This window comes from Phragmites australis, chromosome 18, assembly GCF_958298935.1.
Source record: "Phragmites australis chromosome 18, lpPhrAust1.1, whole genome shotgun sequence".
NCBI classification, from domain to species: domain Eukaryota; kingdom Viridiplantae; phylum Streptophyta; class Magnoliopsida; order Poales; family Poaceae; genus Phragmites; species Phragmites australis.
Genome location: NC_084938.1, coordinates 9,811,426 through 9,830,467, shown reverse-complemented (window position 1 = coordinate 9,830,467; position 19,042 = coordinate 9,811,426). Strand labels below are relative to the sequence as shown.

Here is a 19,042-nt window from a genome sequence, read left to right as displayed (position 1 = left end):
AAGTCATAATAGTTGGTCCAGTGGATAGGACACCACTTTTCGCCTCCCCGGCTCATGCCCTTATTATCCCCAGTGTTACGTGACTTGCTCCTATCGACCGCAACCACAGCGTATCCAGACCCTTGCACTTGTCACTAGGTTTGTTCTTCTTCCCCTCATTCTTTGAGGACTCAGGTTTCTCCTTGCCAGACCGAGAATTGATGCATGGGCTTCAGCAAGCCTTGTGCACTTGTCGGCCAACTCAAAGAGTTCTTTCATTGTATTAACCTTCCGGGTAGCAAGCTTTCCGACCAGATCTTTGTCCTTGACGCCTCGCTTGAAGGCGATGATGATGAGCTGTCGGAGATGTCCAAGATCATATTGTGCCTGTCACTAAACCTGTGAATGAAGTCCCAAAGAGACTCATCCTTACCTTGGTTCAGCTGATGGAGATCATCTTCCGTTCCTAGGCACACGAACATTACCTAGAAGTTGGCGATGAACTGAGCCTTCAGCTCGGCCCATGATCGGATCAAGTTGGGCGGTACGTTCAGCAATTAGGACCTTGTGGGTCCATCGAGGGCGGTTAGTAGGTAATTGGCAATTACCCTGTTATCGCCACCAGCTACTCGAATAACAGTGGTGCAGATCTGTAACCACTCATTCGGGTTGAGCTTCCCATTATACTTCTGGATTGGACTCACCTTGAACTTCTGGGGCCATCGTATCGACCTAAGCTCGGGTGCGAGGGCTTCACAGCGTTCATCGAATTCTTCAGGAGGAGATAGGGAGGAGTGTTACACCTGTTTTTTCGAGCGGGTGAGTCACATTGACCGTCTCATCCGGGAGGTCTGTAGTTGTTATAACGACGGTCGTCACCATGGCGTTCCTCATGGTGGTTGTCTATCACCCTCCATAAATCATGCCTATCACAGGGGATGTGGTTCCTTAGGTCTTCCTAGTTCCTGCGCTTATGAATGGGGCAATTACAGTCTGGCCCGCATGTCTGTGCTTGAGCTTGACCACCCAAGCTTCCTGTTTGGGATCCCTCAACTTAGGGATGTCCGCGTTCATAACTCCTCGAACTAGCACCTTGTTGGCTAGGATGCCTGGAACCACTGGGGTTATTCACTCAAGTCGCCTGGATCTGAGCCACATTGAGCAAAGTCTTGAGCTGGTTGACCATTGAGGTTAGAGGATTCATCGGATCCAACTCAGGGAAGGACCTTATAATCATATGAGCCCCCTGAACATTAGCTTTTGGAGTACTAAAGACACTGCTGCCCAGACTTGGCTGCGGTCGAGCCGATGTAGCTCTGTTATCGCTATGTCGAGGGAGTTCATCCATCGATCTTGAAATCATTGCAGGTGGGGGTGCCACCTGAACAACAAGCGTTCCCAGGCCAAGTCAACATCGAATATAGGGGTTCCCCTGATTTTCCTCTGCCCGTCGATAATGGGCGGTGTCGGGGGCCTACAGAGCCCTAGCTGCTGCTGCTGGGTCCTTGAAGATTCTTTCACCATCATTCATCATGATGTATGGATCCTCCATGTTTTGCTCAACGGGTGTGCCGTCAGCTCTGGCCATAACCACGAATCAATCTGTTCAGCTACTCTGGTTGTCGATGGATCCATCGTCGCCACCTTCCTGACTCTCGCTAGTGCTATCGTTGTGCGTGAACTGAAGAACATTAGGCTCCTTGGGATCCCACTTGAGGTGTCCCACCTCGCGGTATGTGTCCAATGCACTGGACTCGATACCAGTGTGGATTAGTTTATCTTGAACATCCCAGTGGTATGCCATTGTTCCGAAGGTGATCTCTGAACTAACAAGAGGCGATGCAAAGATGACCGTCACCAACTCGAAGTGGTTGTAGAAACCAGTGTCAAAGAATCCAACACGAACGCACACTTGAGACATGATCGATCCTGAAAAACAGAAGAAGGACCCTACTTGGTGTGCCAACTATTGAAGATTAGTTCTTGACAATATGTTCGTAATTGAACTTGAGTACCTTCGAGATGAGGGATCGAGCAAGAAACAAGACACACGATGTATACAGGTTCGGGCCCCTGTGGTAGAGTAATACCCTACATCATGTGTGGATGATGTTGTATATAGATTTTCTCGAGTACAAGCAAGGTTGCTAAACCTAATATAATGGAATAGATCAGATCTAAACTAATCTAGAGTTGAAGTCATCGAGTATCTCCAAGGCTAGAGTCTGGATGCTTGCATCGAGTTGTGTAGGCGTTGATCTGTTGTGAGTTGTTTTTTGGGGGCTCAGGACCCCCGCCTTATAAAGGGGTCCTAGCATTGCCTGAGTTCCAACTGTAATTGATAGAGAATCCTTCATCTTGTCGGTCAAAGCAAGACAGTCGAATCTAGCTTAGATACTAGTTGTACTCGAGTAGGTTAACCCGATGGAGACCTTCCTAGTACAGGTATTCGTGATCTCCGAGTATATCAGGTCCCGCATATTCAAATCCGCGATATCAGGAGTTATCCATCAGGTGTACGATGTACCCTATCCGTGTATGATGTACTTCTTATGCGTATATACCTTATAGTTAAATATTCGACACCCGTGCCCAAACACTGGACCCATGGTGTCGTGCCTAAGAGATACGATGCCAAGCCCCATGGCGACGTGTTTGAATACTATAGTGCTACATGTAATGGCACCGTACCTCTCACCCGAGATCAAACCTTTTGGGTAGAAGGGACCCGTGGCATCGTGCTGAGTGGATACGGTGCCAGACACCATGGCGTCATAGAATTGCAGCATGGTGTCGTGTCTCTTCAACACGAGGCCACGGGGCCCTTCTACCTAGATGGTTTGGCTTTGGGTGAGGGGGTACGACATGATTATCTGTGACACCATATTTACACACTATGGTTCCACAGGTTATGGCATCATGCCCTATTTTCATGAAGATGATTCTTGCACATATATTACTGATGTCGACAATTGGTGAACCGCTGATCTTACAAACTTTTAGAAAAGATGGGACAAGCTTTGAGTAGATGAATCAAAGAAACACACATAGGGGTTTTTATACAGGTTTGGACCTCTTTTAGGATAATAACTATACATCATGTTTGTCTTGTATTGATTTCTGGGACTGTTACAAGGGGGTGTGTGGCTAGCCTAGATAGATCTAACCTAATCGGACGGCTTCCTTGCGTGTAGTCCAAGAAGATCTAGTTGTGAATGGCCACGATAAGGGGATCATCTGTAGGGCTTGAGCGAGTTGATGTACACGTCTGATGTGAAATTAATAGCTGGTACACTTTTTTACCAACTCGCTCTCATCATGGAGAGTTGTAGGCCAATAGAAACCTTGTCTAAATACCTTTCCGACCAGAGTTTGAAAGGAAGCGTGAGCTCCACACACCCCTCTATGGATTTCTTAGTAGTTCTCTACCCTGCTTCAAAGAGATGCATTTCATGAGTACTCCGTGAGCGCCTCTTCGATAGAGGGCGCTATCCACCAGGGTATACATCTTTGCTTTGGGCCATGACTTGGGTCTTATTTTCCTTGCCCACTTTTTTTAGCTCCACTTAGCCCATCTTCTTCCAGAGGTGGCACTCGTGGAGGCTATAGTTGTCGGTCTGGTGGAGATCGCACCAACGCTTACCATCGCATTCATCGCAGCTTGGTGTAAAGCTCTTATCCTATGATGAATCAGAGTGCTTGTCGCGATGGGTGTCAAATTGCCCTAGGATGAACCAAAGCGCTTGTCGGGATGGGTGTCGAACAAATCTGCAAAATCTTTGTCAGCTTTGATTTTCTTGCCCTCACCTCCCTTGGTATTCTTCTTGCACTTGCTCTTAGTCGTGTCATTATCGACCCCGAGTTGAGGGCACTTGATGCCCTGAGCCTTTTCCTTGATGAATACAAGCGCATCCTCAGTTTTGGTAGGCATATCGACGATCTTCATTAGTTCTTTGACTGTCTCGGGCTCCTTCCTGGCAACGACTTCAACGCACCGACTCCTAACCCCCTAAGTGAATGCTTGGACGATATCATAGTCGGTGATCTTAGGGATGGTGTTCTGGATATTGCCGAAGCGGCGCACAAACATGCATAAGGTTTCTTTCTCCGTCCACTCGCAACGATAGAGATCATTTTTCGTTCCAGGGTGAACGTACATACCCTAGAAGTTCACTCTGAATACAACACATAGTTGTTCCCATGAGTAGATTATACCTAGCAATAAGTTGGTCAGTTATGTCGTGGCTGCCCCTTCAAGGGTTGTGGTGAGGTAATTTGCCATTACCTTCTCGTCCCTACTAACCGCTTTTCCATGATATAGATTTGGAGAAACTCAACGGGGTTCGTGCTCGTATTGTACTTCTCAATCGAACCAGGGTTGAACCTTGCTGGCTAGTTCAAGTTCCATCGATCTGGGGAGAAGGTCTGGCACCTGTTAATTGTGCTTGCTTGGTTCAGACGGACTCAGGTGTCTTGTCCATGGGAGTCGGAGATCGGCCCCGACTAGATTAGTGTCGGGACATCCTCCGATCGGATCATCGACTGGCGGTTGATACCTCCCCGAGGGTCTTTGAGCATCTCCACTCATTGATGAACTCACTCAAGTTGTTGATCGGATGACCTTTGACCAACGAGGTTTTACGGCGGTTAGTCGCTTGGTTGCCTTCCCGGTTTGTCTTATTCTAAGGATTACGTCTCTCTGAGACCGATCGATCTCGAGAAGGGGCAATGTGAGACTTCCCCCGATTAGCATTGTTCCTAGTGGCAGTTAGATAAGAGTTCTCAGCCTGGATGAGAGCCTCCTTTGTCATGCCGGTCACCGAGTTCATCTAGCCCTTACTGGCGGGGGTTGTCAGATTTGTAGTCAGGGAATGCATGAGAGCCTCTTGTAGAAGGAGGAGCCTCTGCGATGTTCCAGATCTATAATGTTGAGCCCCTTGCTAATGGTCAAGAGACAATAAACCCTGTGCTCCATTAAGGTTTTGGTCCTAAGGAGGTGTGGCCAACGGAAGCTGGCCGTCACTCAGACCCGGAATAAGAGGGATCTATGTGCTTGCAAGATCGTCACCCCTGTCTCTGATGGGGAAGACTTCTCGGTAGTAACCTCCACTAGAGGAGGAGTCCATATCTATCATGGATTTTTAATCGGATTCCTCTTGGTAGGTATCTCAATAATCCACATTGTCGGAAGCTACAAGGGAGGATCCCGACTTGTGGTGAATAGCGCATTTGCAATTGTCTTAGTAACCGAGTGGTTTGAACTTGATGTAGTAGTCCTTGGAGTATTAATCCATGAAGTGACTTACCTCATCGCTAGAATCATCACCATGCAGTTCTTCATCAAAGTTTACCTGATTGATCACCGGTTCATCGGGGAGAGGGGTGAAGTGTCATAGAACCCCTCATCTGAGAAACTGATCCTCAGTATAGGCTTGGGCAAAGTTGACAGCATATCATGTGCATAATCTTCAACGCATATTATCATGATCCCCATGGACGACACCAACTGTCGATGATTGGTGAACCACGGATCTTACGAACTTGTAGAAAAGATGAGAGATGATTTGAGTAGACAAATCAAAGGAACATACAAAGATATTTTTATACAGGTTTGGATCTCCCTTAGGATAATAATCATACGTCTTGTTTGTCTTGTATTGATCTGAAATTGCATCTAGCCCTTATGTGTGGTTTTGGTAATTAATGACAATACCTATAAACTAACAATAGTGTTGAGTTTGTTAGTAGGTTGTTCCATAGGTAATGTATTGAGAAATATGCATGAGCTCTAGGTGAATGGGGAGATTAAAAATGCATCAAGATGAATGAGCTCTAGGTGATGCTCGCGTAAGTGATGACAATACCTATAGACTAACAATTATATTAAGAATTGTTATTAGGTTATTTCATAGGAGATGCATAAGTGATGAATCATAGATTTCCTGAGAAATGCCATGAGAACAAAAAAATGTGTCGTTGTCATTGAGCTCCTAGTGATGCTCATAAGGAGAATGAAATGCTCAATAAGATTGACAATAAACTTAAAGATTAAGTAACTAAAGGTATAAAATTGTCAATAGAGTTTTATGGACTAACCCATGTGCTATGTGCTTGAGAATGACTGGGGTTAGGTTCTATATGAAGATTGACAATATACATGAAGGCTAATAAGTTACGTATGGAGATCAAGTAACTTAAGGTACAAAAGTTGTCAATTAGGTTTTATAGACTAACCCATGTGTTTTGTGCTTGAGAGTGAGATGGGGTTACGATCCATAAGAAGACATAAGTTGAATTGAAATCATATATGCCAAGAGTGAAGAACAAGAGTGGACTCCATATTTGATAAAGTGAATTCCTTAAAGATGTTGAATGCAAAGTGGTTTTTTATGGCAAGACGGTGAAGGGCAAGCAAGACTCGGCTGCGATGGATCATCCATGGTGAAGGGCAAGTAAATGGCTTGGCACCGAAGGATCAAGACGGTGGTGAAGAGCGAGTGAAGGCTTTGCGCAAATGGATCATATGAGGTTATGGAAACCTATGAATGATTCGCATCAATCATATGAAGAATCAAGAAGAGATGGAGTGAAGATTATATGGAAGTTGGCAACCCTCAAGGTTTGAATGAAAGAAGTGGTATTTGAAAGTTATTCAAAGGCTCAAAGTGGTTCAAACGAGTTTTATCTTTGAATTTGAGTATAGATTTGCCACACTATTAAGAGGGATGCAATGTAGAGCTAATTGTCGTATCTCGGTGCTCAAGAGTTTCTAACTAAAACCAAGTGAGAGTTCTTTTTAGAAATCCCGGTGCGAAAAATGTGGAAGTGTTCGAATTTAGTTTCAGAGTGTTCCTAATTTGATCCAATGTGTTTGAGGTCATGAATTCAGTTGGGATGTGTAGCCCTTTGAATAAGCTTTCCATAGAGTCCAAAATCGTCGAAATCGGACTTCGGAATTAAAAGTTATCGCTGTTTTTACAGGGCCAGCTGTGCTAAACCCGGATACTCCGGGTTGACCCGGATTCTCCGGGTTGTCCGGAGTCTCCGTGTGAGGTTTCGAGAGAAAGTCTCGCTTTGGGGCTGTTTAGTTCACCCGGAGTCTCCGGGTTGAGTTCCGGCCAGGGTTCTCGGTTAAGCATTCCTATGCAAACCCGGAGACTCCAGGTCAGTAAAAAAAGTGTTGTAACGGCTAGTTTTGGGGGGTTGGGTATTTATACCCCCTCACCCCTATCCTTGGAGCGGCTGCAAAGGCACGAAAGAAAAATATTTTAGAGCCAAAGAACTCCTTCCCACTCCATTTTAGTGAGAGATTTGAGAAGAAAAGTGAGTTGGGTTGTGAGAGTGCAAGATTGAGTGCAAGTGAACCAAATCCATTCTTGAGCACTTGAGTTCAGCGGTAAGAAGTTCGTGAAGCATTTGTTACTCTTAGAGGTGAAGCCTCCTAGCTGGCTAGGTGTGGCCCGACGAGTTCCCATGCGTGTGGTGAGCCGCGGGAAAGTTTGTGAATGTCGATCTCACCTCCGCAAGGGAAGAGATAAAGTTAGTGGATCGAGGAAAGCGGTTGAAAGAGACCTAGCTCATTGGATATTCCTCAACGGAGATGTAGGATTCATGGTGGTGAATCCGAACTTCGGGAAACAAATCTTTGTGTCTCCACTTCGGTTTGTTTACATTTGAGTTCTTGCTCAATATTTGTGCATATTGCTTGATCTACTCGTTTGCGTGTTTTTTATTGTAGATTATCTGTGGATCTACTTGTAATCTTAAATTGGAATACACGAATTCATTCGGTTTGAGCTAAAACTCTTTAAGCGTTGTTTAATTTCAGTTTTCAGCTCATTTCTGTACAAATCCCAGAGATTCCGGATTTACCCAGAGGTTCTGAAACTGTACAACCCAGAGTATCCGGATTAACCCGGATACTCCGCTGAACAGTGTTTTAAGCTTTTCTCAATTAATGTTTTCTCTCGACAAATTTATACCCCCTATAAGTTGGGGCAAGAGAGTAACTAGGTCTGGTGATACTGGATTTTGAGAATCCATACCTATAGTTATATCCTCAAACTAGGGTTTGCTAGAATTAAATATTTTTATCATCCTAGGATTGTAACTTTCACACTTATTTAGGGTGATTGCACACTAGTTGAGCCTAGTATATTTATGATTTTTTCTTATGAAAAATCCGTTAGTTTATTTTCCGCTGCAAGTTTAGGCCAACAGTAAAAGATGACGATTTTTTTTAAATGCCTATTCACCCTCCTCTAGGCGACATCATTGTCCTTTCATGATCTCTGGGACTGTTACAAGAGGGTGCGTAGCTAGCCTTATAGATCTAACCTAGTCGGGCGATTTCTTTGCGCATAGTCGAAGAAGATCTAGCTGTGAAAGGTTTGGTAGATGCAGAGCTTTCGTAGGCATGTGATGACTTGTGTCTTGGTTTCTAATGACTTATCCTCTGCAGGGTCCTCAGGCTCTGTATATATAGGGGAGTCATACATCCACTGAAGTCTTCCTTCCCATTCTTAGAGATAAACTTTCCTATTTATAAGATATCCTGCGTGCCTACGGGCAGTTTTCATTCATCTAGGGATCATCTTTCTGAAGATAGAGACATGTCCTAAGAATAATAGAAACCCCTGAGGTATTCAGATATGGTAGTTACATATTAATCATTGTCAACTGCTATGCATGATAATGACCAATATGTTTTGTTGTTACAATTTTGCATTCCTTCGTTTATGATCATCTTTCTTCGCACTCTTGCCTGCAAAACTAAAAATGCATACAATGCCAATTCTACATGCTACACACATGAAGGATAAGCCATACTTAATTTCTGATCCTATGCAATTTATTGTCTGTTTTTAATGGTTTGGTGATGAAGTTTGCTACCATGAAAATTCTACTTGTATGAACTATTGAACTGGGCAGGATTACTATCACATTTAACTAAACTCTTCTGTATTAGCTATATTGCTGCCTGGATAGATAAATGTATCCTCACCTTTGTTAAAAGATTTAGGGATCATTTATTCATTGCTATTGGTTGTGTGGGGTATTCCTTTCCACGTTAGTGTCCTCTATTAGTTTGTACAAGTAATTCATGTATGTATTTTCATCATTGATTGAGTCATACACTTGTACTAGTATTCTTCTGCATATAAAATGCTAGGCCAGATTCTGGTAACACATGCTATTTTCTAAACTTAGTTCATAGTTTACATCAATCAAGAAGTATCAATTAAAGGGTTCATAGTTGACATACTACATCGACCGTAATTCAAGGGTTCGAGAAAAATACACACATTTTTCACATCAAGTTGCACCATTAAGTTACATGAATTGAAATAACATATCAAGCGTTACATAACACATCATAATTGACCAAAAGTTCACCACAACTCCCATGGTCATCATCATCTCCAAATGACCTATATGCTAATCCTCATTGTCATCAAATAGCACATCATCATCATCTTTAGGTACAACTGTGGGCAAATTAACAACAAGTCCCTTCATCGTCTCCATTTGCACCTCTTTAGCCGCCTCCTCTTGAGCCTTGCGTCTCCTATCGTACCAATCCATAACTTCATTGTGTGACTTGAAATTCAAATTTTTCCCTTCTCTCTCCATCCTCTGATGCTCATACCCTTTAGATGGCAACGGGTACTTGTCATGATTTTTCCTCCACCATAGCAGCACCTCCTCCATACTTACTTTCTTCTCCCTAATAATTTGGCTCAGAAGATCCCACGATGGAGATGGCACATTGTACCTACTCCTCATCTCATTCTTAATATTTTGAACTCTCCTCTTCTTGGCTAAAGGTTCGCGCCGGCGTATATGCTCCAACAGGTCACGTCGACCATCAAAAGTCTCCCAATTTCATATCCGTGTGTTTGGCAACATAGTATCTAAAAGTTACAATTCCCAAAAAAATCAACACAAATGCTTCCACAATTCACTTACCCACCCATTCATCGCCAACCACGTTACCACAAAAGTATCAATGTCCGAGCTCAGATGGAACTACACCCTTCCGAGCTAGGATCCCACACTGAATTATTGGTGGGTTCTTGTCGCATGGCATCTTCTTGTCATATGACATCTATTCTATTTGTTCCTCCTCCTCCAGCCAATACGACTTTGGACCATATATGAATTCTTTGAAGTTGCAAATAGCCCATCCATCCTGCACCTATGTTGAAATTAGCATACAAAGAGCAACATATCATCATTTTGATCACATGCTTCACCACTTACATGGTCCCATCTCAAGCAACGGAAGAAAGGAGTATAGGTCAACCCGCGGCGCCCAACGCTTGAACTGATGGTACAGAGTAGTGTGATGACACCAATATGGGAATGGATAGATTCTTGGGTCATACTTCTCTGGACGAATAATCCACTGGAAGAAGAAGAACCCCATGTCCTCTTGTCAAATTGTGAAGAAAAAAATCGACCATATAGTATCATGATAACCCAAAAGGCTAATATACACTTACATGATAATTTGCACAAATGTAGTAAGCACGGACAACCGTGAAAGGATACCTCGACTGTTTAACCTCAGCAAGCACTCCATATTCACAGTTAGGAACAGTGATAGCGGGAGGCACCGGGACATCGCAATCTTTTACGATGGAATAGTCTTTGTTGTCCCTCGGCTGAGGCACCCTAGATCTCAATGACATCTTAATGTTCCACCCAAAAATTTTAAGATGTAATTGATAGGCATAAATCAAACTAAATGAAAATCTGCATATATCACTTCACCAAATTTCATTGAGTGAATATTGATAGGCATATGTGAAACTAAATTAAAACTACATATATCACTTTAATATGTCATATCCTACTTCAAACAAGCCACACATGGAGTCTACTACATATACTGCATATGTCAAAGTGCTAATCTGATTCTAGGTCATCCAACTCAAAGTGCTAATTCAAAATAATAACCTACCAATCAAACATTGCAACAAACCCTAAATTCTAGGTCTTCCTCCCAATCTCACCGCAAAAAGAGTTTGTATTGGAAAAAAATAAGGGAAAAGAGGGGGTTACCTTACTAATCCTTTTTCGGCTTCCATCCCACCAGATTTGAGAGAGGAGAGAGGGGAGGCGCAAGCGCTTAAGTTTGGTGTAGATTTGGGTGGGGAAAATGAGAGAGAGAGAGAGCAAGGGGGAAAAGTGGGCCCAATTATGTATCTCAGAGCACGGCGCCAAAGATCGTGGCACCATGCCATTGACCTATGACGCCAAACCTTTGGCATCATTCTAAGCCATGTCAGATAGGGGCTTCAAACATGCATCATACGCAACATAAAATGGTGCCAAATGTCATGGCACTGTGCAATGGACAAACGACACCAGGGTTGTGGCATCATAAAAAAGGTTTATTTTTGACAAAGTATTCTGGAGGGCCAATTTGTTAAATATGTTTTTAAAAGGGCTAAAAAGTGATAATTCCACTAGCTGCAAATACCCATTCAACAATTATTCACAAATTTTCTTAATTTTGCAAAGACAACACTTAGAGTGTGATTGGTTGCCCGTATGGATCGTATATGCAGGCTAAGGGGAAGTAGGCTGAGCATAGTTATATTTGTTGAAAAGAATAGTGTTTAATTGGTTATATTTATCTGGACAAGCTAAGTTGAGATTATGTTTGGTCGACAGAATTTGAGATCGTATAAGCAGATGTAAGAGTTAAGACTGTGATTAGTTTCTTGCATGAAAATAATTTTGGGACACTAATAAGTAAGCCTGCCTGCATGAGCGGATGCATCAGTTGGGTTAGGCTGCGGGCATATATTTGCATCTGTTGGTACAGGCTAAAACAATATAGATGAATAATCAAACAAATTTCTCTTTAAGATTATATGCATCCGTCAAGTTAGGTTGCTCCCTACAGACAACCAATGACATCATTAGAACATATCTAAGAGACTCTTTAAAACTCACTCTCGATATCACCATATTAAGAGTCTTCCTAATAAAATTCACTCCCTAAATCTTCTTCCTCTCTAACAAACTCCAAATACTCATTTTCTATATTTCCTCTTATATGCCACCGATGAGTGGATCCCATCCGTTATCTCTCTCCCCTCTCTTTTCTCCATCCACATGCAAAAGCCACGCGCCGTGCGGTCAAGCTCGCATGCGCTCGTTTTCACGCTGTCCAACACCGTGAAGCCCCTCGTCTCTGCCTCCTCCCGCTGCCTACCAACATCGTCAGCCTGCCATCAAGAAACTCGAGTGGCCAGTCTTATCCTCCTGTTGTGGTTCTCCCAGATCTTCTCTCTCATTTGCTCTCGGCTAAACCATGGCAAGTAGCAGCTTCCCTCCTCCTCTGGCTCTTCTCTGACCAAATCCATATCATACAACTGTTGTGAACTCCTACCTTCCCCAGCGCCCGTGTTTCCTCTGCCATCGAGTGAACCAAGCACGCGGCTATCTGCTCTGACACCGGTCATGGCAGGGTACTTGACTCCACCACCAAGAAAGCCCACAGCCACTAGGTCCTCTCCGATGCCATCTAGAGTAGTCGCTCCTCTGCTCAAGCCAGCGTGCAGCTCAGGCTAGAGTCTTCCTTTCCTGAGCCCGGCACTGCAGCAGGGCTCCGCCGCCCGCCGCCGAGGAAGCTCGCCGCCACTGGCAGTTGCGTGCGGACAAGGGGTGGACCCAGGGCTAATCAGGTATTTTTTGGAGTGAGGGGGCACTCCCTAAAAGTAGAGAGTGAGATGGGTGATTTTAGGTATTGATAAATATTTAGAGTGGTATTAGGGAACTGTTAAAGCTGTGTTTTAGATAAAATTTTGTAAATTCAACTATAGAAGGTGGGAATTAGGGGACTCCGAATCCTCTTAGCTTTCCTATTCACTCCTACGGGCAACGGACCGCGCCGCCTTTCCTCCCAGGTAGGTCCGGCTGGTCTCTTCTCCCTCCCTCCCTCAGCGCCGCCCGTATTTGCACGCCAAAAAGAAAAACCCTAAACCCTTCTCCGCAGCCCATGTCGCCGCCGCCGAAGCAGCTGGTGTTGGCCGCTTCCTCCGCGGAAGCTGGAGTGGCGGCCTGGGACCTCCGCACCGGCGCGGAGGACATCCGCCTCCGCCCCTGCGCCTCTCGACTCCGCGCGCTCGCATCCGTCGCGGACCGCTTCCTCGCCGCCGCTCAGGCCCCTCCCGCTCGCGGCAACTCCGGCATCGTCCACTTCTACCACTGGGACAAGGTAAGCGCCCGCCGCGCAAGCCCCACACGACGCCCTGGAACTCCGAATCCTGACCAGGGGATCGTTTCTCGGTTTGAATTGCAGCCGCAGGTTGCCGTCAAGAGCTTCCCCGCCGAGCCGATCCGCGCGCTTATCGCGGACGCGGAAGGGAGCTACCTCATCGGTGGCGGTGGCAATGGCAACATTTTCTTGTGGGAGGTGAGGTATTGTGGTTTCTTGGTGATGGGTTGGAACAGGTTTTCGTATTGTTGGTTGCTAAGTGCTCTGTTGTTTGAGGGCGGTGTGAAATGTTAGCTGTGCGCTTGGTTAATGAAGAAATGAGGTGAAGGGTGGCGTGAAATGGTTGCTGGGTGGGGGAGGGAGTGGTTAATCAAAATGTTACTGGGGCTTTGATACTGTTGTTATGGAAAAAAATCCAGTTATTTTTCTTACAAGTAAGTCTTCGAGGGAACTAATATGAATGTACTTTTTTCATAGTTTGTTGTGTGCTATACTGTGCTTGATGGTGAAGGAATGTGTGCCTTTTAGGTGCTAAAATTAGGAGCTTTTGGAATGGTCCATCCTGATAGTACTGTGTTTTTTTATCCATAAGTTAAAGAACTTCCGTGTTTGTTGCTAAAAGCGTAAACTAATACCTCAGAAACTATGTTGTTCAAATATATGGCACTCACATTCCTGCCAGTTCAAAGTTTTATGTTTAATGAAATGCCACAGGATGTTTTAGCAACATGTGGCCTGGGACCAACATGTCGGTATCACACTGAAGACCTTAGCTTCTTGGCTTCAAAAGTTCAAATCAGCCACCTACAGCTGAAGGCTTGGGCTGCCGTTGTCCTACATTGATGGCTTGATGACATCCGTCGGCCTTGCACAAAGCTAGCATGAAGCGGTATTTGTTGGGTGGTCATGGCTACTCTTTGGGAGCCTGGGAAGGAGTACAATGTACGCATTTTCCATTAAACTATGAGACAGCCGAGTAGCCCCTTTGTGATGTTGATTAAACAGGAGCTGACCCTCTGGTCTTCTTTATGTGCAAAAAAAAAGCTATGTAACCCCTTGTGCTTTCCCTAGTTGCCGGCCTCGGCTTGGTACAGTTTTTTATTTTCTTTGATTATCATTTGTATTCTACTACATCTTAATGAATGCAGTTTTCCTGCTTCCGTTCTAAAAAAACCGCCGGTATAACACTGGATCACATTTTCCAAAACAACATGATGTGTTTGTTCTATTTGAACATTGATGCTTTACAATTACTTCAGATGAATTTACAATAGAATCCACGCTTTTCTTTCAAATTTGCATGAAATGTTTGGCTCTTTTTTTACTCTGAAATACTGGTACAATATTAGGTCGTTGAGTATATCTTTCCTCTCTTTGTTGGTGTGTTGTGTTCCTATTTCTTGGGTTCTGTTTGCAGTTTATGCTATGCACCTGATCCATACAGCGCCTTTGTGGTTAAAATTGAAAATTGTCTGCTATGTATTTGATCCATCTAACACCTTTTTTATTAACGTTGAAAATTATTCTACCTTACATGATGTTCATTTGCTGCTGTATAGGTGACTGGTGGAGAGCTTCTCTACACATGGCATGCACACTATCGTGCTGTTAGGTGTCTCGCCCTGTATGACTATTTGCTTGTCTCAGGATCAGAAGATGGGAGCATCAGAGTTTGGGATCTCATCACGTATGTAGTTTATTTTGGTAACATTGGGTGAACTGTTTTTTGCATATCACCTAATTGGGTTGGGTTGCATTGATTGCAGGGTGCTTGATGAGCAGTCAAGGTTGGATGCCAATACATCGTACTTGCATAACTTAAGTCAGCATGCGCTACCGGTAACTGACATTGCTTGTTTCCTTGGAGGAATTGCTGTCTCATCTTCAGAGGATCGAACCTGTAAAGTGCGTATGCTACTTTCCTTTGTATTGAATTGAATGCTGTGCAGAAGTGCAGTTATCCATTTGTTACTATTTCTTGTTTGTCATCCTTATTTACAGCTTTTATTTGTGGCACCTTTGGGCTAATTACATTTGTTCTTTTCCCCCAGATTTGGAGTATATCTGAGGGTAGGATGCTAAGAAGCGTTTCATTTCCTGTTATTATTGATTCCGTGGCACTAGACCCAAGAAGTCATATTTTCTATGCTGGTGGTAGAGATGGAAAGATATATGTCACTGCTATGGGTGTTGATGTCATTTCTCATGGTAGTGATGAGTCGCCTATTCTTGGCGCTTTGGATGACCACAGGTTTGCTTGCTGACCTAGTTTTTCATCTGTAGTTCCTAGATTGGAGGGGAATCACTTAGTATGTTGGTTACCTAACACAAAGATAGCTAAGATTTCTCCATTAGCTGAAAATGGGAAGGATTCATATTTAAATCGGGAAGTTCTTGTTATTTGCCCATACCCTTTTCTTTGGGATGAAAGCCCTGTTATGTACTTCTTCACATTCCTCTTGCTTACCCTTGAGAATATGGTCTCTGCTCTGTGTGTGTGTGTGTGTGTGTGTGTGCAATTTCTCCGGTTTACGAGAAAGGGAATGGAACCTCACGTGGTGGATCCCATACATGAATGGTTAAATTGGAAGTGGGTGTACCCTACCCGTACCCAAATTTAAATGGGTAAAATATTTTTACCCATACCCTACCCAATCAGCATGGGTACGGATTTGGGTATGGGGATTGGATACCCAGCGGCAGCTTTATATAAATACCCTTCCACTTCTTTTTGGTTACAGTTCTAGAAAATCTTTTATCTAAATAAGTGTAGTTACATTGCAAAGGTACTATATTAATTACTGACAATATAAGATCTCATGTTGACCTGACAGTTGAAAAACCATGGAAAAACAAAAACACCTAACAGCTTTTTTTCACTCATTCCCAAAGTTGTGCTATCCCTTCTTTTGCCCACGTAAAAGAGATATTTTTGCAATATCGAGGCCTGCGACTCAAGCATTGTAGGGGCAATAGGTGCCAAGAGTAATGGCTGCTTGCATGCACAAGCTGGCAAGCCAAGGCGGGAACATCCTTTGATAACAAATATGTCATAGGGTGGCTGAATGTGATACATAAGCTGTAGGTGGTATTTTGGAATCATGAAAGTTAAAATTCTCAGCACCCTTTAATCTGGTAGATTTGTTGTGGGCTATTGTATATCTGGAGCTACACATATGACCATTTGCTATCATACATTCATACATGTCACGAGGTTTTTTTTGAAGTGTTTGGTCATGGAAATCACTTTTTTGGTTTATCGTTTCTTGTATGTATCATAAAATTCCGTGAGTGAAGAGTTATTGACTACTTAAAAGATCGTGATCCTATTATATTTCGTCGGGAGTACGTACAAAGTGGGCACGATTGTCAGCTTTCACACATTCCATATCTTTATCATCCGCTTTATAGTTGACGAATAAAAAACTGTATTGTCAGGAACCTCCCTGTTTCTTCTACTCAATATTAGTAGCCGCCAAAAGGAATAATGAAAATTCAAAACGCTTCATTTAGTACAATCGCCAAAAAGATAATATGGTGATAATCCAGCTTGGGGTAGCTGTACCTTCACATAATTATTTCCAGTGGCCCATAGAAGGAAAAGGATAAATCCAATTGTATCCTCGAAAGAGTTTAAATTTTCACATATTTTCTTACTAGAAATGGAATACCATTTATATCCTGACAATCGCTGTTGATCAAATTATGGAAATCCTATTCCACTTATATAACAATCACGACTAACTTCTAACTAATGTAGTCCTGTCATTCTGTTTCTGTGTTGCTCCACTGCTTAGAAAATGCAGTTAGGCTGGACATTTAGTTGATGTAATGATTCATGTGCATTATGATTAGTAATGTAAGTTAATGAATGCCGCTATCTAAAGGAATATGTTTGCAACTACTTGCTCTGTTTAGTTTTGAGTTTGTTTAATGTTAGTTTCTTATTATTTGTGTGGCAAGACCTCTTGAATTGATCATGGCAATTTGTTTAATTGATCCAGCAAGGCAGTAACCAGCTTAGCAACGAGCATAGATGGACTTCTACTGGTGTCTGGATCTGAGGATGGTAATGTCCGGGTTTGGGATACTAGAAGTCAGCAAGTAACCCGAAAATTCAAACACTCCCAAGGTTCCACTCTTTAACATTACATTAAAAGGGCTATATCATGCTGAAAACCTTTATTTTGAACTTGTACCTAAGGTAGTGCGAGACTAATTTTTATTTTTTCACGTTCTTGTATGGCATCGATATGTTCATGTGAGTTGTGATCATGCTGCATTGACTGGAAAGTAAAACTTCCCTCCCAGAGACGCTCAAAAGGCCAAAGGATGTTTCATTTTTTGCCTCTGTCGTAAGTTGTTGCCCGTAGGTCCAACCAGAAGATATATTTAATACATTAGAAAGTTGGGATTTGTGCACAATTTATAGTCCAGTATTCGGTTATACTTTACCTGGGCTGAATTCCATAGACCCATTCTCTGATTTTATAAGCTCAAAGAACTTCCACGCTTTACAAAACCTTATAGTCGACAGAAAAAACAACTCTTGGCTCGAAGAACTCCCGCTCTTTTACAAAACCTTGATAGTCGGCAGACAAAAATAACTCTCTCTGGGAAGTCTTGATTATAATTGAAACATGAACTTTGGACTGCTGAAGTTTGTCTCCATGGGTTTGTACATTTAAGTTTCATGACTCATAGTAAATTTTTATTTAATCTTTACCATAAGCTTATAATTTTGGAAAAGCTTAAGCTATTCTATGGCAATGCACTCTTTTTTCTTACGGTATCACAATGTATCATTCTACTTTTTTGTATTTAATTTCTGAATCATGTTTTTTCGAAAGTACATATGGTTGAGTATTGAGATTTGGTATTATACTTGTTTGGCAGGTCCGGTAACCAATGTTCTGATAGTAACGCCAAAACGAGTAAATCTACCACCCTTACAACCATTAAGTAAAGTTTGCTCAGCAAGTGGGGTAGTTGAACCACGGGCTGTAATATTGCCTCGGCCTGAGAACGATGTTCCTATTGCTGGAAATTTAAGCTCAATTTTTCTGGAGCGCTGCTTGGATGAACTTCAGGTTGGCTGATTTTGTTTTGTCTGTCATACATTCAGCTTCCATTTCCATGTTTCTTTCTGTTGCACCTTATCATTCTGCTTTGGTCCAGAAGCATGGTGGTTCTTCCAGGCTATTTGATTCTGGGTCGAGCACTCAGTATGGCGCACCAAACCAACAGGGGACAAAATGGAGAAGTAGATACTTGGAGTTGCAGGATTTATTTGCGCATGAGGTTCTTGATCAAATGTCATCCTCGAGGGACACATGATACCAAGCAACTGGATATCATAGGTTATTCTTGTCAGTTAGGTGAGTATGTTCATCATGTTTTCACCTGCTGGTAAGCAGAGATAGGAGTTTAGAAAGCCCAGATGTGTTTTTTAACACAGTAATATATCCTAAAAAGTCTGATGACTTTTAATTGTTTTTTAAACCCCTTACAGTACTTCCAAATTCAGTAGCTTATGGTTACATAATCAAGTTTTTCTATCCATGATGAGCTATTCGTCTGTTTCATACTAAGTGCAGAAGTATATTGTTCTTTCCATATTTGTTATCGCCCTTGTGTTTCAGACATGGAAATCTATGCTTTTGGACATGTTGTTCAGGAGCCTTTGGGCAATCAATTATAGCGCAAAACTGAGTCGGTCTATATTCAATTACGAAACTAGGAAGACCCAATGAACTCTTTGAAGCAGTGAAACTGGTAGCCATGTATGTAATTTGAGTGAATTGCACAAAACTGCAACTATTGTATCAT

At 42.9% G+C, this 19,042-nt stretch overlaps 1 protein-coding gene across 3 annotated transcripts; it reads left to right on the top strand.

The window, feature by feature from the left end:
* The first annotated feature begins 12,878 nt into the window (after positions 1-12,878).
* On the top strand, positions 12,879-18,985 carry LOC133898452 (protein ROOT INITIATION DEFECTIVE 3-like). 3 transcript variants are annotated; one of them, XM_062339151.1, is made up of 9 exons: positions 12,879-13,213; positions 13,298-13,411; positions 14,773-14,900; positions 14,980-15,118; positions 15,265-15,464; positions 17,218-17,345; positions 18,110-18,303; positions 18,392-18,591; positions 18,891-18,985. In XM_062339151.1, exons 1-8 carry the CDS (start codon positions 12,995-12,997, stop codon positions 18,548-18,550), a joined length of 1,281 nt encoding a protein of 426 aa, XP_062195135.1. In that variant the 5' UTR covers positions 12,879-12,994; the 3' UTR covers positions 18,551-18,591; positions 18,891-18,985. The 3 variants fall into 3 exon arrangements, with proteins under 3 accessions (XP_062195135.1, XP_062195136.1, XP_062195134.1); XM_062339152.1 differs by lacking the exon at positions 18,891-18,985 and having other exon boundaries at positions 18,395-18,785; XM_062339150.1 differs by lacking the exon at positions 18,891-18,985 and having other exon boundaries at positions 18,392-18,785.
* The last annotated feature ends 57 nt before the right edge of the window (positions 18,986-19,042 follow it).

What these genes read in the sequence shown, in the direction of transcription:
- LOC133898452 (XM_062339151.1), top strand. Translation starts at nt 12,995, where the DNA reads ATGTCGCCGCCGCCGAAGCAGCTGGTGTTGGCCGCTTCCTCCGCGGAA. An exon ending in GCAACATTTTCTTGTGGGAG is followed by an intron (nt 13,412 to 14,772) that starts GTGAGGTATTGT and finishes GCTGCTGTATAG; the next exon opens with GTGACTGGTGGAGAGCTTCT. An exon ending in AGAGTTTGGGATCTCATCAC is followed by an intron (nt 14,901 to 14,979) that starts GTATGTAGTTTA and finishes CATTGATTGCAG; the next exon opens with GGTGCTTGATGAGCAGTCAA.